The 24,868-nt window shown below is 39.0% G+C and overlaps 2 protein-coding genes across 5 annotated transcripts; one reads left to right on the plus strand and one right to left on the minus strand.

Annotated features, from left to right (window-relative positions):
* Window positions 1-575: 575 nt before the first annotated feature.
* Window positions 576-16,353, minus strand: dync1li2 (dynein, cytoplasmic 1, light intermediate chain 2). Of its 4 annotated transcripts, none has more exons than XM_058089370.1 (13): window positions 16,161-16,353; window positions 15,543-15,616; window positions 14,512-14,628; window positions 14,199-14,429; window positions 8,895-9,058; window positions 6,356-6,449; window positions 6,099-6,234; window positions 5,863-5,974; window positions 5,725-5,784; window positions 4,867-4,911; window positions 4,630-4,747; window positions 4,103-4,228; window positions 576-3,661 (listed from the first exon to the last, which is right to left on the minus strand). In XM_058089370.1, exons 1-13 carry the CDS (start codon window positions 16,244-16,246, stop codon window positions 3,645-3,647), a joined length of 1,380 nt encoding a protein of 459 aa, XP_057945353.1. In that variant the 5' UTR covers window positions 16,247-16,353; the 3' UTR covers window positions 576-3,644. The 4 variants fall into 4 exon arrangements, with proteins under 4 accessions (XP_057945353.1, XP_057945351.1, XP_057945352.1 ...); XM_058089368.1 differs by having other exon boundaries at window positions 576-3,666; XM_058089369.1 differs by having other exon boundaries at window positions 4,103-4,231; window positions 16,161-16,352.
* A 2,615-nt stretch (window positions 16,354-18,968) lies between these two features.
* Window positions 18,969-24,482, plus strand: si:dkey-56m19.5 (cell surface glycoprotein 1). The gene is made up of 2 exons (XM_058089366.1): window positions 18,969-19,135; window positions 22,475-24,482. Exon 2 carries the CDS (start codon window positions 22,483-22,485, stop codon window positions 24,049-24,051), a length of 1,569 nt encoding a protein of 522 aa, XP_057945349.1. The 5' UTR covers window positions 18,969-19,135; window positions 22,475-22,482; the 3' UTR covers window positions 24,052-24,482.
* Window positions 24,483-24,868: the final 386 nt, after the last annotated feature.

A 24,868-nucleotide genomic window follows, 5' to 3' on the forward strand; every position in this document is an offset into this window, starting at 1 on the left:
ATCATGGCGATGTCTGTTAATATGCACATTGCATTAATTAATTTACTCCCATCACAAACTTTGGGTCATACTGATGACCCAAAAAGTCACCTGGAAAAAGTATGATTCAATTGGTCTACGTACTATTAGAGAAAATAAAGTCAGACAAATCCACTTGTGTGGCGTATTTTAGCTTGATTGACATTCAGTTCATTTGGAGCCCATAATACAAACTATAATAGATCCCATTTATCTGTGTATTCATTAAATACAGTAAATATGGCATACTTCACACAGTTGCTAATGGTGACTCATCATGGTTAATTTGTTAAAAGGGATTAATCTGTGATTAATCCAATTAACACACAAGTCCTATTTGTGCTTTGCAGAAGCTTTGCCCTTACAAAGATAGAAAAGACTTCCATTAATCACAAAACAAACTTACCAACAGGAAAACTTGGATTCTTTGTTTTATTGAAGCCGGGGGTTCATCTTTGTCGGTGCATAAGCTAGAATCCACATGGCAGCTTAGAGGCTACAGAGTTGTGTTAAAAGTCATAACAATCAAATCCTGAATTATTTCAGTACACAAAAAGTAGTCTTTTTTGTTTTTAATAACGTTTTGATATCCTGAATACAAAAGAACTGGAAGCAGAAGCTCGTAGTCTCATACAGATGAAGACCACCATTAGTGGTCGAAGGCAATTCATTAAAGTTGTCGGGCAACAGTTGAATTCAACTGATGCTGGAGTACAAAAGTTACCTCAGCCCAGTATTCAACGTTGGGAAAGACATCCAGTCATCACAAATAAAACGTGCAATTATGGAACCAAGCAGCAGAGAGCACTTTCCTTTTACCAACTGACAATTCTAACAAGTGTGGCCAAAAAGGTGTAAATCAATAAGTTTGGAGTGATATTTGAATGTCCAGAAAACAGAAAACGTCAATGGGCAAAACAGTCGTTAACAAAAAAAAACAAAAAAACAACAATCTATAAGGTTGTAAACACAAGCCAGGAGACATTTCTTGGGCAAAAATGACTAGTTATTCGTCTTCATCATGTCCAAAAATACACATTGCACAAAATCTACAGAATTGGTTTTCAAAGCAGAACAAAAAAAAGAGGGCATTCCATAGTTAACCACAGGGGCAACCTTCTAAAACAACAGCAGCAAATGCAGATAAACAAATGTTATTAAACGGTGCGCACCAAAACGCAAGGCAAAAAGTATGCATTCTGTGTCTTTAACTGTTGCCACAGGAAACTGATACAGGTGTCCAAGGAAAAGTGCTTAGTTCCTGGTTGTTCTTGGAGGTGTGCTTTACCTACTGCAGGGGTGTCCAGGGCTGCATACAGAAAAGTGAAAGGATAATATATTTGATGCATTAAAGACGCAAATGCTCAGCTTTGATGAAAACATTTTCGCTTTTGTGTTATCGTTGACAAATGAAATAGTTATTATTGTAATAACTAATATTTTTGTTTTTAAATAATATGCAGAAGGCCCAGCTTAAAAAAGCTGTGGGGCAAAAATAGCCTCCGGGCCGCACTTTGGACACCCCTGATCTACTGCATATGCCACCCAATCAGTTTTGATTAAACGTAATCATTGTACATTTGTAACTTCTCACGACAATTCCAATCCTCCATTAAGTCATCTCAACAATATGGTTGTTTAGCTATTCCTTCAGAGCAACATTTACAAATATAAATGCTTGGTGTGTGTGCGTAGTCATTTTGAACTTTCTTACTGAAACCCTAAATGCAGCAAAGTAGGATATAAAGTTTTCCTCACATTTGTACAGTTTGTGAAATGGTTCAGTTGGAGGTCCGGGTCATGGGAGGAAAATATGTATGGGTGACTAAAATTACAAAAAGGTCATTTCCATGTCTAATTTACACCATATGTCCTTTCTCTGCTTCTGTTCATCAAATAAGCAGCGGCTCGCTTCACATTAACATGGCGTGTGGGGACAACTACAGAAAAATGGTCGTGGTTTACATACTTGAATTACAGATTAACTGGTGAGGTAAATTAATTTTTAAAAAATGCATCAATTAAGGGCAACTGGTGTGATAAATGTAAATGTACTTTGAAGGCAAATGTCATTTTAGGGCAAAGGGGGTTGGAGGGATTCAACAAAACAGGTCAAACAAGTTTCCTGCAGGGAAAGCCATTATTTGACTAAAATCGGAATGTTTTCAATATGTGAATACCACATGGGAAAGCGGAAAGCAGAGCAGGACCACAGTGATGTTCAACACTGAACGGTACGGGATCCCATTTTGTTCAGACCACAGCAAATTATTGTGTGTTTTGGCTTTGAAGCGAGTGGTTTGGAGCACACTGTACGGGGTACACAAATATTCATTCTTTACAGTTTGTATGAAGGCATTACATCGATGTATTAAATGAGGCCACAGATATTTTTTTTCCAGAAAACAAAACAAAACAAAATAACAGCAACCACAGGCTTGATGTACATTAAGAAAAATGTAAATAGAAATAAATTATTTGGATGACAAGACACAGACTACATCTTTTCAACCAGTGGCGCTACAGTGTTTTTCCTCATGCAGAAAAATGAACAGCTAAGTGTGCGAGGCACTTTTGGGAGTTCTTGTAGGAAAGATGCTGCCCAATCCCCTTCCCAAATATACACACCTGTAGCTAAAGAAGAGATTCTGTTGGAAACTCAAAGCCTGTCAAATGCCAGCTTTGTTAAACAATCGCCAGGATTTGCAACACTTGTATTTGTACACAAAATTCAAACCTGAAGAGATTGTTTTTTTGTTGTATTCATATTTACAAGAATCCTTCGAGATGACTAGGGCAACCATGATATGCTATTAGCTATCCAAATTCATCACATGTCATGCCATCAGTGGCATATGAACATGTTTTATATTGATCATCGTCTTAAACTAAAACGGTGCAAAAATGTCAAATAAAAAAGAGAAACGATGTATAAATACTACGGCATTAATTCCAACATTTTTTACAAACTAAATTTGTTTGCAAAAATCTTAATTATGCTCCATGATGAATACCATTAAAAGTTTAAATAACTTTCCAATCCCGATCCAATTCTTTACATGAGATAAACTGAATTGGAGGCCAGTATGTTTCCACTCTTAAAACTCACTGAGGAGTGTTTATTTTTATTTTATTTTTTTTATACCTTTTATATACCTCAGCTACTGGGAGGCCTGCAACCCAGTGTATCAACCCAATGTGTCTGTGTAAGTGTGCACATTTCCATAGACACTTGGCCACACTGACAACCTTGGCAAATAACATTGAAAGTGGAAGAGAAGACATATATAAAGCCAAATCTTCAGCACTATCGTCCTGCTAACACCTTCTATACCACCTTCTCTATTTCTCCCCCTCTCTCACACCAGAACACCAAAACATCTGATAGCATCTCAAAATTATTTAGCTGATTTTGGTGAAACCTGCTTCGTCTGCTGACCGACATAGACGGACATGGGAATTTGGTCAAATAATTATGCTCACATGTAAATTTCCATTATTAATGCGGTGGATGATGCAGCTCTTTTTGCGGCCTTCATGCTTCATTCTCAGTCTGCGGTGATATGTTGTTAGCTGAAACCATGGGGTCCTGTTTGCGAGTCATTCGGTCCAACTCAGCCTGGACGTCAGTCAAACCCGGCTTCTGTCCTTGTAAACAAAAGGGAGACAAATCCCAAAAGTAACCTCCTGTAGCTTCTGTACAAGTTCATAAAAAGCAGTTTTCTGCAGATGAATGGAGGTTGGAAGGTGACGCATTCCCATGCTCAAAGGCTGGTGGCTCACTGCCATACTTAAGACATGCTAAATAAATCATCATGCCAAAAGTACGCATGCGCATGCATTATCCTTTCAGCTATGTCAGTGCTGGAAAAAGAGGTACATTTTAGTGGTCTCATATACAAAATAAATGTTAAGGATGTAAAAAGGACTATCAGCAACTGATAAAAAAAAAGGTTAGGTTAGTTGAGCAATTAAGTGGTACACCATAACACAAAATGTCAACTTCATTAAATGGTAACTCCTACTATGAATGGAGGTGTCGCGTACTTTGTTCTTTACATGTCAGACGTTTCAGTGTTTGTACCTGTTTTCTTGGCAGAGCCTTGCACTCCAGCTCCAACAGCTCCACTTCCAGGGCTCCCTGGTGAACCTGTCTTTTTACTCAACAGGCTGTTGAAGAAGTTGGCCAGTACGCCCTCATTGGCAGCCCCTGCTGTGGCAGAAATATGGAGCGGGACATCATTACCAACACCAATGCCTTCCTACATTATATCAGCATTAAATGTTGTATGATGTTGAATAAATTTTAACAATATGATTGTCAGTGACAGGAGAGAAAACAGTTACCTTTTCAATGGTAATTAATAAATGACTAAATCTGTTGTAAGTTCACATTATTTCATACTCATTCTAAAATAAGTATCCCATAAGTATCCCTGAAAAGGATGTAGTATGCATAAAGGCACAATTTGTCAACATTAATGACGCTTGAATGATTATATTCCTTACCGCTTGGGGGCAGTATTTAAACCACAGTGAGAAATAAGCAAATCAGGAAACGTTTATATAGAGCATTTCAGGTTTTAAGGATAACATTTCATGTTGGCATACCTTTCATGTTGGCATCAGGTTTTTTGACAGCAGCCATTGGAGAGCCACTGGTCAGTGTGGGCTGGCCAGCACGTCCTGCAGGCCTTGGAGAACCTGATGCTGTCCTCCCTGGAGACTCCTGCAACACAGAAATCAGAGAGACATAATGTAATCATGAATTTATAGCTACAATTATTCGACTGACAAAGTGACTGTATGCAATATAGTGTTTCAAAACCTCCAAGCCGTGACACTTACAGTTGCTCCTCTTGTTGGCGTGGCTGGCTGTTTGGCTAACAAAGACTGTCAAAACAAGGAACAAAATATTTCAGATGAGGCACATTAAGAGGAGTCACTTTCACACCAAACAAGTCATTTCAAGCATTGTAGATCATAACCTGTTTGTGCTCGACAAGAACACTTGCTTCTGTGCCTAATTATGTTTCGTGATCAAATTTTCAATAGGACTTGCCAGTCAGCACAGTTTCAAGTATTATAAGAGATATAAGAAAATTGTGTCTTAATTCAAGCTTCTTCTCTTTAACTGAAAACTGTACTTTTTAAAATTGCCCATCATCGTCAATCATTATGTGATACATAAACATATTTATTTTTTCTGTGCATTCTGAATATATAAAGAGAGAGCTAAAAAGACACAGCTAAAATGCACGTAATGAGAAACAACGATAAAGCCTTCTGAAAAAAAAATCATAAAATCACCAACAACTCAACATATAAATGGTGTGCTGACAACTTACCACACCACACAGACGAAAGCAAATAGCTTCACCACATACTCGCCCGCAGTGCTTGAGACCACTACCAAAAGGTAATGTTACATATTGAAGCTGTCGCTGTATTTGTTTTGGAGTTTGGAAAAGTAGACTAGTTGTAGACATTCATTTCTATGTTGCTATGTGAAATAAATGCATCCAGCGTCCGGTAAAATACTATTAAGTATTACACTTTATCAAGTGTGCCTGTTACTACATGGTCACACCATGTATATAAAACCATAAAATCTTGTTGGGAGGTTTTTGGTGGTGATTTAATAGCAGTCTTTGTAGGAGACATAGGTATGTCCCATTATATGCAGTAAATTCCAAAAAAACATACCTGCTGCTTCATCAGGAACACCTGCTCATCCTCAGCATTTATTTCTTTGTCATGAACCAGCTGTTGGGAACATAATAATGAAACACCAAGGTATCAGTGGTGACATACATTTAGGACTGTATTAATCGATTGTCATACCTTTCGTATTGGAGGTTTAGTGATAAAATCTTCAAATGGATCTTCAGGTCTGACTGTTGTAATGTTTTCATGCAAAATGCAGATTTTCTTCTCATTATCCCATCCCGATGGACTACAAAAGTATAATACAAAATTAATTTTTAGTGTATCATTAGTTTAATGAAGCTCATCCAATTATCACCAGTGCCATGTGAGCCAATGACGAGACAACCCAGTGAAATATAAATGTAACTTACATGAACACTGCATCCTTCTCCACTACTAGGGCTGGATTGGTAAAATGGAAGTCATACAACTTATGTACAATATATTTGTAAAGTAGATCCAGATTCTTTTCCTCCTTTACTGAGGTGTAGATTAGGCCAGCTCCATCTGTTTGATTGGGTTAAGATTATAAAGTAGGTGGAAATAGACGTTACAAGGTAAATGTTCTTATCATAAGTGACATTTCAAATATCAAGGACAACATAAATAGAAAATGTTTGAAGGATACATTGTAAGCAAAATCGCCTAATGTGGGACTGGATGAAGTCAAAGTGCTCTTCTCTGTAGTCATGTTCCTTTTCCAATATGCTGACTGAGTCACACTGTAGATTAGAAAGAGAATGAATGCAGGTGAGAAAATATCACAACTAATACATTAACATTTTAAATAAAATGAGTCACTTACAGTTATGTGTGTTACAGTAAAGTTTAATTAACAGTTACTTGACATATTGCACATTTGTTGCACTAGGTATAACAACAGTGGTAAAATGAATGTAGTCGCATCTGGGATTAATACTGTTTTTAGTGTAATTACTGTAACAACAGTTTAAAAGAAAAATACGCCTTTAAAAGGGAGCATAATACTTCCCATGTTAATGAAATGTGTGTAAGAAAAGCTGGACTGGTTTTAAGTAGCCCAAAATTTGGTGACCAGTGCTAGGGATTTACTGTCCACATTGCCACGCCCACATGGAACGATCTCCAATCTTCCTCTTGTAAGCTGATTTTGCTTCTCAGGAGCCCCTGTTGAGCTCATTCTGGCAAAGTTCTATGGTACAGACCTGAAGGCATTATTGCAGTCCTTAAGGAGGATTAGGACATCTGCAGTCATATGTGGCTTCTGGGTGGTTTACACGGATGTTTGTAATGACACAGAATATAACTGAAGTGTTGTGTGTGATAAAATGTCAGAGTTTCAAAGCATTTCTACAATTAGAGTGGAACTTCCACCAATGCTTTTTCTTCAAGGGCAAAGAACACAGCAAATCACACTAACCAAGATAATATCATTATGTTGACGTGTAGTAATATGACTATTTAGTCACGTAATTGTTCCCCTGGTAACAAAAACATGCATTCTTTTGTGTACAAGCAAAAATAACTGTAGTGAAAGTAGTATTTTTTATACTAAAAAAAACATACTGAACAGACAATGCTTGATTTCATATTCCAGCACAGGGCCACTTATACCTTTAAATGTGGGTGAGGAAAACATTTAAAAGAAGCTGGAGCAGTGTTTCATACTGAGCATATTGCTCCTTGAAACATCTCATCACTTGCATGTTGATGTCATTTTCGGCAGAAAAAAACAATACTGATATGATTTGATATCTCAGTCAGCTCATGATGAGACAGCATAGTATTGGTGGAGATCAGAGGAATTATCACATAAAAAGAAAATGCACAAATACTGTATATACTTATAACACGACGGCTATAACAATATCACAAAATATGAAAGAGATCTTGATGTTGAGAATCTTTCTGGAAAACTATCAGAGCCCACACACAGAAAGGGCATATTCACTATTTAATGGTCACATCTATCATGTGAAGCACAGCTGATAACAAGGCACTTTCAGCAGAGGTCTTTGCCCAGAGGCTTGCCAGGAAAGCATTTTTTATCACATGAGAGTCTGTGAAAAACCACACTACCAAAGTAAAAGCTTGTATAAAAAGGTATTTCACATCGGCGAGTGAGAGACTACTTGCTTCTTGAGGATTGCAGGGCAGATCAGTAAAATCCAGCAATGGAATAAGTTGCCTAGATAGTAAAGTATTTTGGTGAAACTCAGAGAGACATGGCAGATGTTCCAGGAGAACCTCAGGGAAATTATTTTATGGAGTGAAGGGAGGCTAGGCATCACTAAGGACATGAATTTGACAATATACTGCATTGCAAATTATATTTGTTTCTAATTTTGCCAGATAGTCAATGTCAATTATAGTCATAATTTTCAAGTCATCAAACTTTAAAGTACAATTTTTTCTTTGGAATAACCTCCACAATTCTTATATTGAACTTGTGAGTTTTTGGAATTTTATCAGAATAGCTTCCTACAGCTGCTGTTTTGTTGTGATTTTGTTTTGTTGTGACACAATGCCATCCATGAATTTGATTAAAAAACAAAAAAATATATGTTTATGATACTAAAACTGTTTTTGCTGGAACTGTTAACCTTAAAGGGGACCAATTATGCTCATTTTTCAGCCCTTTGTATTGAGTTGTGGATTCCTATAGAGCAGCTACACACAATAACCAACACAGAAAACATTTTAGATTTTACAGAATCTGCACCTATTCCAGCTGTATTTCCTTGGATTTGTGCTTTCTGCCAAAACACGCCATTTTAATATACAGTATTCCCCCAAACAGCCCACCTCCGGGCATGCGGTGGAGCTCAGAAGTTGTAAGTGATGTCGCCGCATGGACACACAGTGTGTCCGAAACTAATGCACCTTTCCTGGAAAGCGTGCGCTACTTCTGGCTCCAGCAACAGTTTGGCGGATATTTCATGAAAATATTTTTTCTCTTACTGGGAATCACCAAATACAACAACTTCTGCCTGAGCTTGTTTGTAAACAAGATTAGCAGAGCTTGGGGGGAGGGCGAGGAAAGCAGAGCATACATATATTTGAGACAAAGATATTCAGTGGTTCTGACTGTGAGAGGAAATTATAGAATAATTTGACAAGTTTACATTTAGCCATCGCTGAGTACACATTTAAATGTCTTTAAGCTATATCCTTCAGGAATAGCTTACCTTTGTGCAAACTATTAGCACTGGAATGCCCAGGTTGTGTGTGAGTGTGTTGTCTCCAAGTGGTAGCACAACAGCTTCATCTTCCCCTGCTGTCGTGGCCCGTCTCTGTGGAGAGCCTGGCATGGCATCCTCTGGTTCTGTGTACTCCTGGAATGCTTTCACCACTAACACAAAGACAAGGGGAAGAAAACATGAGCTATGAAACACACCGCTGAAAGATCCATCCCTCAGTAGGCAATAGAAAAGTTGGGGAAAAGTTCTTACATGTCTCCTCTTAATCTGTAATACACATTATGAACATTATCTGAGCAAAATATTTGAAAACATTTGTGAATTTCTAGATCTGTGTTGTTGTTGTATGGGCATAAAGGAAAAACAAACATGACCAAGTAGTGTTGTTGATGTCTGCATCCTTATAGATCTCTGCATCCCTTAACCATCCCTTAATCCCTTAACCCACTTAACCTCTTTGGGATGTTGGTCCTTTCAGGTGAAGTCACTACAAAACTATATTGCATGACCATAATTTCATTTTTAGTGTCTGGAAAAGTGCTAACTAAAATGCTGAGAGATAACATTGACACTATTTAAAATGTCAACGCAAAAACTTAAATTAAAGCTAAAGAAATATGGAATCCTTTCTTTGCAACTCCAGCTGTTAAAAACCATTAAGGGTGTGTGTATCTGCTTAGTTGCAGGAAGCTTTGGCCTACTTCCTCGGGAGCTTGAGAATGTAGCAAGGGAGAGGCCACAACATCAGATTAACTTGCACTTTGGAGCCAATCCTTGATTTAAAGATGGGATTTAGTACATGGGGCAACAAATAGGAAAATATCCCAGCCTGGAAGGATGCCTCCTTGGTTCTGAAGCGAATATATAGAAACATTCAGCACAAATTAGACTTCACTCGCTGTAAATGTTGGCATGTGGAACTCAATTATTGTGGAATAAATGTGGATGGAAAACTCACCCGAGGCCAATACATTTTTTGATCATTTCCTTGCCTTGACCCCCACTCTCTCCAAGGCAGAATAGCTGACAAACTATTTACCAAGGACTCTAGAGTTAAAACTGACGTATGGACATCATCCTTTGGTCCATACCAAATTTATCGCATAATTGCATCCATGACTGTAATTTAAGTACTTTTAAATCAAATTTCTGTTCTTTGAAAAAATAACCAGACTTTTTTAAAATCAACTTACTGGAATTCTAATGAGGCTATATGTGGGCCTACTCACACTTTGTGGTTATTTTATTACTTTATTATTGAATTATATACATACTGAATAAAATATAATAATCTGGTGATTTCTGTGAAAAAGCATGGTATCGGTATATCCCAATACTTGCTTTGAAACACTGATCACCTCGCCCAATTGCAGCATCCAGCCTATAGTGACCATCCCCCACCAACATTCCATTCACAAAGCCAAGACAGGCATGACTGCCATGTGGGACTTGTCTCTAGTGAGTAATTTAAGTTTTGCACCTTACAAAACATGCCACGAAAATGTCTCGCCAGGATGACGAGTTGCGTGGCACTTTGGGGGGGGTCATCAGAAGGGTGGCGGCTCATATGCGTGTGTGGCACTCGGCGGTCTAACGGGCGCCACACACGGGGTGCAACAAACAATCGCGACTGTCGAAATCCATTGCTATACTGGCGAGCAACGCAACCACATCAAGAGTGAACAGTACCACCACAGTCTACCATTGTGAAATACAAAATGTGAGTTATGGATACCAGCATTTTGTTAACGTTCTGGTAGAACAAGCACATTTGCTTTTGTTTGCCTTATAATAAGCTATGAAATAAATGTTACAAAATGAGTAGCTCTTGGTCATTTTCGTTTTGTAAATGTAGCACTCACCGGAAAAATGGTTGGTGACCCCTGATATAGCTAATAGTACAGTTAAACATTTCCACTGAAATTGATGTGACAGCCGGTAAACATGGTTGATGCAGCCTTTATACAGCAACCTTTATACCGCCTTTTTTTGCTGTTCACTATGTCTATGCAGCCTCCTCTCCTCCATATCTCCGCGGGGATATCCGATCGTTCGGCATAGCAAAGGGATGCTCAAAGCTAATAGCTACTCCCGAGTGTAAACAATGGCTACAAATGTAACAAGATAAACATTCATAGCTGCACACTTACTTCAGGGGTCAGTATGGCACGAAAACAATAAAGTAATAAATAAAGCACTATTAAACACGGCGTCTTCTTGAAAAATGAGACCTCCGCATCAAATCTAGTCTATATCGATATGAACGATAAGCTTGTTTTTTATGTCGTGCCCAGTCCTACAGGGTTTGAATGGTTATGTAGTCGTAATCCTCAATATTGTGTGTCTTGAAAGTTCAGCAAAAATGCCCCAAAATTCTGGCATCCCTGAAAATGACTGGCGGTGAATGAGTTAAAAAATGCTGTTCCAAATGTAGAATAAACTGTTACTGGATATCCCTAAAAAAATGAAATATTTATTTCTCCGTAATATTTACTCAGCTGCTAAGAACGCAACACATAGATCCTCATCAGGATATTTTTGTTTTATATTTTCTTATTTCATTCGGCTTTTTTGGTCTTATAAGATGCGTGTAACTTATAAGTGTGTGTAGCCGAACTGTAATTTTAAGGTGAGAAAAGTTGGCAATTTCAATAAAATTCCGTGTTCATATAATAAAGATGACACGCTTCAGTGCTTTCATTAAAAGGTTAAATCCGATTACTTAAATATTTCATTCGAGCTTTCAAATACTGTAAGTTTCCTTTCAGTCTTCTCAAAACAAAATTCCCCAACATATCATTCCTAAGGCTTCATTGCTTAACATTGTGGCAGAAAATGTCCACTGTACTTTTTTTCCTGTCACTGTAGGGCTGGACTTGTAATTTAACTCCAGCATCCACTTTCAGAAGATTCAGCCCACAGACTGAATACTCTGCTGCAGTAGGGGAGGAGAACCATGATGCAAGAGGGCTGCAAGATCCCTTGGATTGCCGCCACTCACACAGAGTTCCAAGTTCCTGCCTGTCTCTCATACACATCCACAAATATAATCTGAATCGTTCTCACTAGAAATCCAAATGTCACGCAGGGAAACAACTTATCTGGATGATTATCTCACCAAGGGTGGGTAGGGTTGCAGCATTGAAATACATAGACAAGTCAACGTGAACTGAATATGGCTGCCTCAAAGAAAGACTACTTAGAATACAAAGTTAAACAATATGAAGGCAGATAATGATGTATAAGACACGGTTACTATGCTTGTTTTTGCTGGAAATATCAGTATCTACATTTCAGTGCCTGGTAGGAAGTATCTAACTATTATTGTTCCATTAAGTGACTTCTTCAAGAAACACCATCAAACTTGAACCCATTTAATATTATGGATATTTGCACAAAATGCACAACGTAATAAACATGTGCTTTGCTCTTCTGTATCACAAGCCCACAGAATAGATGAGTGTTATGATCTCATTTTAATCCTTTAGTTAATCAACACAACCCACTAGATTTAACTGCTCTGCAATTAATTAATTAGGGGAAATGAACTCTGATCAGTCACTGTTTAGATGTCCGTGTCAAACCCAAAAAATAATAAAAATTCCTGGTGTCTTCAATGTCCCTTCTCAGCTGCCATACCATGCGCAGTAGAGTTGTGCAGTGTTGTTCAATAAAGAAAGTGGCTACCACCCGAAATTCACACAAGTTGTGAAGTCTGTAATACACATTATTTTACAGCACCAAAAAAAAAAAAACACTGAAATCTCTGACAACGTGGCTGTTTAGGCAAATGCAGCTATTGTTTACAATAACTTCCTGTATACAAGGCTAGTTATCGCGTAGACATCTGCTCTCGCGAGCAAAATTTTCACAGTCAGATCGGATGCTCCCCGCAGTGCCTACCGGTTCCTGTCTAAGTGGCATTTTGGCGGCAAGATGGATAGGACCAGGACCACTGCAGCGACGGATCCACTGTGATCGCGACGTTATATACAGGTGAAACCAACAGCTGGAAAAATCTTTGTTTATAAATTTAATAGGTGTGGCTAATATCTGCTACGCTTATAATATGGTCGTCTGCACCTGATCATGTAAATCTTAGTTCCAAACCGCTGGCTGCTAGCTAGTTGATGCCACCAATGATTTTTCTGCCTCATACTGAAACGCATTCATTAATGTAAAAACAAGCACACCATCTAATTCCGTAAAGTAAAAAAAAAATTTATTGGATATCTTTGGTAAAAAAAATTTATAGATTTTTTACATTTTATTTTGTTCTGCCTAATAAAAAAAACACTTCAACATGAAAGGCAGACAAAAACAGCCTTTAAAACCACACCGGCTGGACTAAAACGTATAAAAAGCCTCATCTGTTCTGAACACAAGATAGCTCTCCGTGAGCTAGACATGACCACATCTAAATTTAACTGGAGAACATCATCTGCGCATGTCTCATTCATTCATCTGGAGAACCTGCCCACAGTCGGAACACACTGCTGAGGATCATGAGCCTCTGACAATAATCAGTCTTATCAACATATTGTATAATATTATGCAATTCTTGACTCCCATTCTCCAATAGCTATTCCTTACAACCTTTTGATAATGATTTATTTGAACATTTATTTTTTCCTCACATTCTTTCACATCAGTATACATCTCCTATCACAATTCCATGAAGCTGAGCGTATTCAAATCTATCTTTGTTTCACAACCAATAGCTAATAAAGGTCACAATTACTGATACATTTCACATCAAGTGCTGATACATTTGTTTATTTCCCATTCAAAATGTTCCCTTGACTAATTGTAAAACACATTACAAGCTTTTAATTTTGGTCTGCTTAAAATTGACTAGCGTTTGTTTGCTTCGTCAAGTGTGAACACAGTCTAGCACCAACCAGATGGGCCGAGACTGACTACAAAATGGGTCTCAGTCCGCCCAATCCAGATTCTAGTCCAGACTGAAAGCCGACTGCACCAATGGACCAAAACACATGACATGATGTCACCAAATGTGACCACAACCAAGCAATGTGATGCAAAGCCCAATTGAAAACTGTCTGAAAATCATCCAAAAAATAAGAGCTAACTGTAATCCCAGAAGCGTAAATACAGTAGTTAAACACACATGACTCTTCTCAACAAAAGGTAATTTTAATCATTACAGTTAGTCCTGTTAGCTGAGGCTAATAGGACTATAGCCATGGATTCGATCTTCAATACAATGAAGTCGAGATTGTGTAAGATGACAATTCAAAACACAGTTAGATGAAGTCAGCCATTACTTACTCTTGAGCTCCATTTCTCTCATATCCTCAGGAGAGATCTTCAGTTTGTCCACATGATCACGGAGCACACTAGCCCACTTCTGCAGTGACTCCATGATGGTCCAGGGTCGTGACATATCCGCAACAAACACGGCAAGGCAATCAGGTAGGGACTGAGCAGAAATCGCAAACTTAAGCAAGCCCTTGTGGTACAGGTCACCATCCAAGATCCACACATTACACCGCGTAAGGTCTGCAAAAGAAAAATAATCAGCAAGTACAACTAACATGAACATGAACAAAGCTAAATTATAGTTATAAACATAGGAATTCACCATCCCGGTCTTCATCATGGACATTTAAGTATTGATATTCCAGTCCTCTCCCTTTCTTGTTGTGTTCAGATCCTTGAAGTTTGGACAGAAGTGTAGTTTTTCCTGATCCATCCTCCCCTTAAAAAAAAACACCACACACATTTAGCTGTACTACTTTACAAGATGAATGAAAAATCAGAGTATGGACCATAGCTGCACCAATTAATCGATGGTTGAATCGATTACTCGATTAATTTTGGTAATCAATTCATTGTTTTTATTTAAATATGTTAATATTCTCTGATTTCAGCCTCTGACATGTAAATGTTTTTTTTTTTTAATTTCCATAGTCATCCATGAAAACAGACCTATTACTCTTGTATTTTGGCCAAAACAATATTTCATTCATTCAGATCTTACTTTAGTGTCCCCTTTATTTTTTAGCAGTGTATATATTGCAAACCAAACCACTAACTGTGGGTGTTAGCTTCATATTAATTTGGTCCATCTAAGTCCTAACCGACTCCATTAACTGAAACAATAAGCTTTAACATTATTTTAACAGAACATTCAAGTGGCAACCTGATGTTAGTGTAGTTATTTGCTTTCAGTTGAAATTTTCTGAATCAAGAGGCTGAAATAAAAATTGATTAAATAAAAACTCTGATTCATTGATTAATCCAAAAATATAAATGACCAAGAATCAGTTCTTAAAATAATCATTAGTTGCAACCCTTGTAGAGACTCAATATACGTTCTCCATTTTCAAACTATCTCCTGATCTTATTGTCATCAGCTACAATAGCTCACAATGTTAATTAGACAAGCCTTTTGTGCCAAATATCACTCCACATATGTTCCTCTTCCCGACCGCCACCACTTCTGAGTATATATTATTCATTATGTACCCTACTTGTATGGAAGGAAATGCAGTTGACAAAAATAGTTTTGCAGTCCAATGTGCTCCACTCCCGTCAGATTTGACAACCACAAACAAGATTGCAAGCACTGCAAAATCTCAGTCTTCCACAAAGTGTTTTATAAACACTTACCAAATACCAGAATATTTTTTCCTGACGGCAATTTAGAACTGGAACGTGTAGAAACTTCACTCAATATTGAGGTCCTGGAAAACAGGAGTGGGTCGCATTATTGATTGTCAATAAAAACAGAATTGAATGGTGATACAAACTCTTTTTGACATTATACGTGATACAGGCCCGTTTCCAGTCTGTTCTCTGCTGAAAGTGATGTCATCTCTACTGGCTGACATAAGTACTTAAACAGCTAGTTAGCTTGGATATGCACGTTAGCTTCTTGTATCCTATACAAAAGTGACAGCACTTAGCTTAGCTGTGACTCCACACAGACTAGGAAAAACAAGTGATAGCAATGGTAGTTCTCGGAATTGACCTGGTGTTTAAAAAGTTTTCATTATATTAGCTATGATTTAAAATGTACAAGGTCCAAACTATGCAGAAGCGTTAAACAGGTAGCTGTCACAAGTAAGGCTAGCATACGCCCAGCTTCAGTCTGTGCTAATGCTACTGTTAGCCGGGCCGGTGTTTGCTGTGAAGCAAACAGTAGTGACAAAGCAAGAGTATAGCGGCTGTACATTTTCCGACAGAACCTAACAGCCATTACACTGCTAAAAGGATAGCAGAACTTGCCAAAGGTCTAGTCCTTCTTCCTCCTCGTTGTTGTTGTCTGCTGCCCCGGCAGCGCCCGGGTGTTGCTTCTCCAAAACGGGAGCCATCTTCTCTCTGTACGAGCACAAAGGCAAGGCCCTGCTGCTTGGCCACCACTAGCACCGCCCTAGTCCAAGTGGCCACGGGTACGTTTCATTCTTTGACAGACACTCCGCGCCACTGCCAGGGCCTGGGCGGGAGCAACTAACGACAGTCGAAACTTGCTGTAGACGTCGTAAAAACGTCGTCGTAAAAAAATATCATGTGAACAACTTCTGAATTGTGTTTTTCGTTTGTATCTTTTTGTACTTTATACATCCATACATATATTTTCTATGCCGCTTATCCTTACTAGAGTGGTGGGGGTATGCTGGAGCCTATCCCAGCTGACTTCGGGGGACAGACGGAGTACACCCTGGACTGGTCGCCAGCCAATCACAGGGCACATATAGACAAACAACCATTCACACTCACATTCATACCTATGGACAATTTAGTCGGCAACATAACTAAACCTAACTAACTTTTTACATGTCATATAATAATTTTTTTTTGTTATTTTCCTTTTTATTTTATTTGTATTTTGTTTATTTTTCGTTACTGTTTATGTCTATGTACGATTTGAATTAGCCTTTTTAATTGGGAAATTACATTATTTTAACTGTTGTACTACCATCTTCCAGTAGGTGGTGGTGTTGGGTTTTGTTAGAAAAAACTGCGAGTGCTGGAGTTTTTTTTCTCTTTAAAGGGAATCTGTTGTTCCCTCATTTTCTACAAAACAAAAGAAACATAAAAACATAAGAAACATCGTCAAACAACATCGTGATTGTTGTTTAGAATACTTCTCTGAGTCTCAGCAAAAACTGATAGCGTATTCAATTCCACATTAGTTTAAGATGTAACAGGTTACAATTTTCTGAGAAAGAAAACAAAAAGGATATAGAATGTATTATGGTAAAATAGACAGGATGTGTAGATTGCTTATTCAACAATACAAAATTTTGTTTGTTTGGGTTGAAATACACTATCAAAATAAATGTTACAAAAATGAGTATCTTGGTCATTTTCATTTAGTAAAACTAAACCTGTGGAGACAGGGCCGTTCTTGCAAAGATCACTGCTGCAGTAAGTTATTGGTTCAAACAGTGCAGCAACATATTATTTTGTTTTCACTAGATCTTACTTATAGTGTGCTATGGGCATTTGGTTGGTGTAGGGGACTTCTAAGGCACCCCCATGTTGATTCCCATGTCTTGGGAAGCAGGGTAGCAGACGAGGATTGTGGTCCAACTCTTGGGAATGCATTCCAGAGCTTTTGTATCATGTGAAACTCGGCCTTTCCTGCTGCCCCCTTGTCACAGTGTCGCTCTGCTGCCAGTAAAGAAAAACATGCCAGATTTATCTTGTTTTGTTTTGCTGACAAACAAAATGTGTCATCCTTAATACAGACCCACACATATATGTAACCAGCCCAACACCCAAGGTTGACAAGATGAGGCAATAATACAGTTTAGGTTTTCAATATTCAAATTATAGTCATGCTTGTTGTTTCTGCAAGAGAATGCAACCAAAACAATCTACTGTGTGTTGTACTGAGCTTACAGGGAGAGGGTGCTATGTCCCAAAGAATGTTACCTGACTGCTGACTTCTAATTTGTGGTGCGCATGTGCCTGAGAAAACAAGGCAAATGTTGCATACATTCAATAGGGAACATGCAAAACTGTAGTTTCTGACCGGTTTACTGCTACCTGAATGTCACTCAAGTTATATAACTATGTGGCTGTCCTTTTACATTGGTACAAACAAGGCATTAGTTTTGTTTTGACAGGTAGCTTAAGTTAGGGTTCTGAAGATCCTGAGAAGAACCAAACTGAATTATTACCATTATTATTATTATTATTATTATTATTATTATTATTATTATTATTATTATTATTATTATTATTATTATTATTATTATTCATTAATTCCTTTTCAACCGTTTTTCCTCACGAGGGTCGCGGGGGTGCTGGAGCCTATCCCAGCTGTCTTCGGGCGAGAGGCAGGGTACACCCCGGACTGGTCGCCAGCCAATCACAGGGCACATATAGACAAACAACCATTCACACTCACATTCATACCTATGGACAATTTGGAGTCGCCAATTAACCTAGCATGTTTTTGGAATGTGGGAGGAAACCGGAGTACCCGGAGAAAACCCACGCATGCACGGGGAGAACATGCAAACTCCACACAGAGATGGCCGAGGGTGGAATTGAACCCTAGCTGTGAGGTCTGCGCGCTAACCACTCGACCACCGTGCTGCCCTATTATTATTATTATTATTATTATTATTATTATTATTATTATTATTATTATTATTATTATTATTATTATTATTATTATTATTATTATCGGCTTGTGTGATTAGTGTGTCTGCAACATTGTCTGGATAACATTTCAGTGGCTTTTTCAGCCCAACTGTCATGTTAATGTTATTAACATGTTATTTTTTGCATATTTAGGCATAATAATGAGAAATGCAACCATGCAATGATTAATTGTTTACTTTACAAGTGAAAATGATGCCTGTATGCATAATTCATCTTACAATGATACTCCCCTAGTGGGACCCCATATTTCTCATATGACTTTCTTCTTTTTTTGTGCAGTTAACATTGTTTTATATAATCATATTTGGTCCCCAGATGTACTATTGATTCAGGAAAAGAAATGTGCAGTGGAGAGGTTGTCTGCAGGAGAGGAGGAGTTAAACATTGTGAGGGTATAGATTGCAGTGGGAGCCCTGGTGGGCCAGGCTGGATTGTGATAGCGACAGATGTCTGAGGGGCACTCCTCCTCACCAGTCTCACACCGCACCTCGGAGAGCCTGCAGCTGTCACTCGCAAGGCTTTCACCTCCATTATCACATTCAAGCGGAGTCTGGAGACCATCTGAGAACTCTCCTCGAATACAGGTTGGTCGCACTGATGCTTTATTCATTTTTTTGTTGAAATACGTCGATTTTTTTAAATTCCTTTTGAAGAAAGAAAAAAAAAAGAAATACCAGCGCATCTGCAGTTTTTCTATTGTTCTCTGCATGTTCTTTTTTTTTTCAAATTATGCAAATATAATCATTTAAATAATAAAGGCAGCGAGTTTCCCCCTTTTCATAGCAGTCCACAGTGGTATTCAGTGTGTGTGTGTGTCTTTACAAGCAGGGGCACTGATTTTTTTTTTTTCAAGTCGGCCATGCAATGAATTAAAAATGCATTAAAAAGAAACCGGAACAAAAGTCCACAAGTTGCTGTTGTGTTATGCACTCGGTGTGAAAACGCTAAAAAGATTATTTGTTAAAGATTGTATTTGAGGAGACATTTTTTTTGTTCAAAGCGGTGAACAAAAAGAGCAGGGAGTGGGTGAGTGGGTGGGTGGGTTTTAGGTGGGGGATGGACAGTGGTTGAAAAGTGCACAGTCTTATCTCCCTGTATTTTAAGTCTACAATCACAGAGCTTCAGACAGCCTCAGTTCGTCGTCCAAATCCCATTTCCCCAAGTAGCAGTGATGGTGACTCTCATTCTTTTGTTAGAAGCCGGCCGGCACATGCTGCTCTAGTCTTTGCATTGTTATAGCTCTGTTGTGTCGATATTTGTCTACTTGTATGGATATAAAATGTCCTCGAAGTCAATATTTGATTTTCAGTAAAAATGAAATATGTGTAAAAAACACCAGACAAGGAATAAATCATCAAAATTAGAAGTGAACTCTGTTGAGGCATTGTGGTTTGTAAGCAGAATTGAGTCAGTTTTACAGTAATGGCGTATTGGAGAATCCATTTAGACTACTCATAGATTTCCTGCCTAACCCAGCATGGTGGTGTGTGTGGCCACAGTGTGGCTTAATGGCTTCACTGCAGCACTACGGACAGTTCCCCGTTTTTGCACTTTGGTGCCCATACCCACATGCTGCCCTGGTCTGGGGTTCTGTTTCAGTCCACCAAGGGCAGCATACAGAAAAAAATGAAGGATGGCGGGGCGCTTTGATACATTGTGTGCATTAAAGATGCTAAAAAAAAAAAAAATTAAACATAGGTCAGTATATGTATATGTGTTATAAGTGACAAAGGAAATTAGTGTAATATCTGATAATATTTATTTCATTTCATTTTCTACCGCTTTTCCTCATGAGGTTCACGGGGGTGCTGGAGCCTATCCCAGCTGTCTTCGGGCAAGAGGCGGGGTACACCCTGGACTGGTCACCAGCCAATCACAGATATCTAATAATATATCTTATTAATAATGAATAGATTGTCATTCATTCATTCATTTCATTTTCTACCGCTTTTCCTCATGAGGGTCGCGGGGGGTGCTGGAGCCTATCACAGCTGTTTTCAGGCGAGAAGCGGGGTACACCCTGGATTGGTCACCAGCCAATCACAGATATCTAATAATATATCTTATTAATAATGAATAGATTGTATTTTTAGAATATGCAGAAGGACAATAAAAATGTGAGTTTCAGGCAGAAAATGGCCCCCGGACACCTTTAGACATTGTGTCTTAAAAGATGGTTGCATATTCTTGACATTTTCTGTTGGAATTACGCCAAACAAAACGTAGTATCACGTAGTATCACGTAGTATCGAGACCATTTTCAAACATGCTGGCTTCTACAAACTCAGCTGAGACAATGTCCTTCCAAAACATACAGTTCTTTTTTTTTTTTTACTCTGAAAGGAAGTCAAACTGTGTGCTTTGTGTACATCCTCAATTTACTTCTTTTTTTTTAACTCAAAGACAATTCTGTTGTGTACTTACTGTATCTGTATTCCCCAATGAATATTAGTTAGATATATATTATTATCGGCTGCACGGTGGTGGGGGGTTAGTGCGCAGACCTCACAGCTAGGAGACCAGGGTTCAATTCCACCCTCGGCCATCTCTGTGTGGAGTTTGCATGTTCTCCCCGTGCATGCGTGGGTTTTCTCCGGGTACTCCGGTTTCGTCCCACATTCCAAAAACATGCTAGGTTAATTGGCGACTCCAAATTGTCCATAGGTATGAATGTGAGTGTGAATGGTTGTTTGTCTATATGTGCCCTGTGATTGGCTGGCGACCAGTCCAGGGTGTACCCCGCCTCTCGCCCGAAGACAGCTGGGATAGGCTCCAGCACCCCCGCGACCCTCGTGAGGAAAAGCGGTAGAAAATGAATGAATGAATATATTATTATCATATTTATGCATGAACATCCATATTCATGCGAATATACATCCAGCCTTAAGTAGAAGACAATAACATTTGGAAGAACAAAATGATATCCCAAACGTATGTTGTCTCATTCAAGGTATCTCAAATATCTTACTTTTTATTTTTCTACACAAAATAAGATGAAAAATAAATAAACAAATCAAGAATAAAGAAAATCAATCAATCAGTAATAAATAAATATAATAATAATAATAAAACACCAAATAATAAAAACTTAAGAAACCACATATAGTTGGTGGGTAGACAAATTATTTTTTTCAGATTAAAATGAACAAAGCATTATTAGAGCCCTGTAGACATGACAAAACACGACTATAGTCACATTTATACTCTTTTTATTTACAACATATTGCGCAGCTGCAGGGTCTTGAGACACATGCTAACTCGCAAACTAGAGAGCTAGCGACCAAAACGGTAGCCTTCAAGTTATTTCCTTTAAACTTAAATAGCCAAAAACTTACCACTTCCACACGGATAGGGAGGATAACTATTAACAGTTATTTAACCTTTAACATGAACATTAATCAAACGTAATAATTTTTTCTGGGTACATGATACCATACAGCATCCATATCAAACTTGCGCGGGCCGCACTAACATTAAACTTTCATATCAAGGCGGGGGCCTCAAACTAGTGTCCTGCGGGCCACATTTGGTCCACGGGCCGCGTGTTTGAGACCCCTGGTATAGACAATGTATCCAAATCGTCTTTATGAATGAAGTGAAGTGTTTGGCTACAGACCCTTGGTAATATCCAGTGTATGTAACAAAACCAATTGCCTGTTTATGATGACCATTAGTATCTGGGTACATGATACAATGAAAAAATTACATGAGTAACATGTGTCATGCTTCTCTAGTTATATGTCTTACATGAAGAGGAACATGGGTCTAAACTTATGTCAGATAGATTCAATTAGGTAACCGGATTTGCCCGTGGAAATGAACATGATTATCCATGTCATGCTCAAGATTTATTGAATTAAGATCAAATAAAGGCATCTTCCAATGTTACCTAATGTATTCATTTCTATCACGTCTTCTCATAGGTGACACCATGGGAGGGAAACTGAGCAAGAAGAAGAAGGGTTATGATGTGAGTGACCCCAAAGAGAAGAAGGACGATGCTGCAGCACCAACTGCAAGTGCAGAAGAGTCTGGCAAAGTGGAGGATGCGGCGCCATCAGCAGAAGCTCAGGTGACAACCGAATCCGGCAACTTGGAAGAGGATGCTGCGGGATCCGCTGTTGCAGCAGTAAAAGAAGCAGAGCAAGCTCCAGAAGAGCCAAAATCTGCCCCGCCTGAAGAACAAGCAGCTGTGTCAGCTCCAGCACCAGAAGAATCAGTCGCAGTCACGGAAGAAGCAGCTCCAGAAGAATCGGTCGCCGTTAAGGCAGAAACAACTCCAGTTCTAGAAGAACCAGTCACAGTGAAAGAAGAAGCACCACCTGCTCAAGAAGAACCCGTCACCGTCAAGGAAGAAACGGTTCCAGTATCAGAGGAACCAGTGGCAGTCAAAGAAGAAGCAGATCCAGTTCCAGAAGAACTAGTTAAAGAAGAAGCTGCTCCAGTATCAAAAGAACCAACCACTGTCAAAGAAGAAGAAGCACCAGAAGAACCTTCCGTTACGGAGCAAGCATCTGTCACACCAAACGAGCCGGCAGTTATGTCAGAAGAAGCAGTTGCAGTACCAGAGGAACCAGTTGCTGTACCAGAGGAACCAGTTGCTGTACCAGAGGAACCAGTTGCAGTACCAGAGGAAGCTTCTCCAGTTCTTGAAGAAGCACCTGCGGTATCAGAGGAGGCATCCCCAGTACCAGAAGAACCAATAGTGTGCTGCACTGTTGTAACAACTGAGGCACAACCAGAGTCTACAACTTGTCCAGTAGAAGAACCAGAACCTGTGGAAGAGAAAGAAGCAGAGGTCATTCCTGTGAGTCCCGAGGAGCTACCCGAAGAACCGGAACCCATTCCAGTGACTGTTACTGAGCCAGAGGCCATTTTGGAGGAAACAGCCCCACCGGCATCTTCTCAGGAAGCTAAACCAGTCTCGGAGCCAGATCCAGAACCAGAGGAAATCACTGAGCCTGAACCAGAGCCAGTTGCAGAACCCATGCCGGAACCAGTGCCAGAAAAGAACCTTGCCACAGAGGAACCTGTGCCTGAGGAACAAGACCAAGAAAATGAACCTGAACCAACGGTTACCATCGATGAACTTGAGACTGCGAATGCAGAGGAGGTCCAAAACGAATGTCTGCCTTCAGAGGAGGAATCAGCTACAGAAGGAGATTCTTGCACCGAAGCTGTGGTTGCTGAAGCTTCTGTGGAAGACGTGCCTTGCTCAGAGAGTCCAGTAAAAACACAGATGGAAAACGGTAATATTGAGATCTCTCCTCTTCCAGAGGACGTCATGGAAGTGGCGTCTCTCCCGGTTCTAAACGGAGAACGTACACACCCCGAGGGGTGTGTTAACGGTATTGAAAAGTCAGTGGAGTCGCCTGTCAAGAAGCAGAGTGACTTTGAACTGAAAATGGACGTTAATCTGAGTGGGGATGTCCTGGAAGCCCCGGACGGTGTCTCTGACATGGTGGAGACTCTCAGCACTGAGGTCACACAGGAAGTGTGATGAAGCTGCAGTACCTTTCAAATTAATGTGAATTTTGATGCGAAAGAGTAAACACAACATTGTTGTGTTTTTCAAGGCAATTATATATTTTGCTTTGATTCACCAAAACACGATCACTTGTTGACAGAGGGATCAAACGTAGATAGTAAGTAACATAGAAGTACAGCGGACAGACCTGAGCTATTAATTTGAAGGGTGAGTGGACACATACAGCTGAGTAAAAAATACTGGACAAGCATAAATATGTTATTAATGAATGAAATGATAAATTCTGTGTGTGTGTGAGCCCAATTAATATGACTTTCATATATTCTTTCTATTACTATGTGCAGAGGCACACACATTTTGGCCTTTTATAAACAATTACACATGTGAGATCTGTTAATTTCAAAATGATTGCTTTGGAAGAATAAAAAGATTGTTACCGCCCACATTGATGGTCTTGTTTTTCCATACATTCCCATGACTAATTGTATTTAATGCACATATATTCATACTTGGTGACATCAACAACCCAATATAAGCTGGACTGATTATTCACATGTGCTATGGGTGACTGCTCACACATCAAATATTTTTATTTATGCAACATGAAAAAAGGAAAATATGACATTACTTACTATTTTTATGTTAACCGGTATCATTTTTTATTCTTCTGTCTTGTACTGTAAGTCATCATGCTTATAGTTGGGACCCCATATTAGTGTTGGCAGCTCACTACTCCATACTGGCAAAGATCTAAAGGAGACAGGGCAAGAATGCTTGCTGGAGAAATTGAGAAAGGAGGGGTGTGGGGGGGTTGTTTCAATGATGAAAG

Source organism: Doryrhamphus excisus, chromosome 12 (assembly GCF_030265055.1).
Source record: "Doryrhamphus excisus isolate RoL2022-K1 chromosome 12, RoL_Dexc_1.0, whole genome shotgun sequence".
NCBI classification, from domain to species: Eukaryota; Metazoa; Chordata; class Actinopteri; order Syngnathiformes; family Syngnathidae; genus Doryrhamphus; species Doryrhamphus excisus.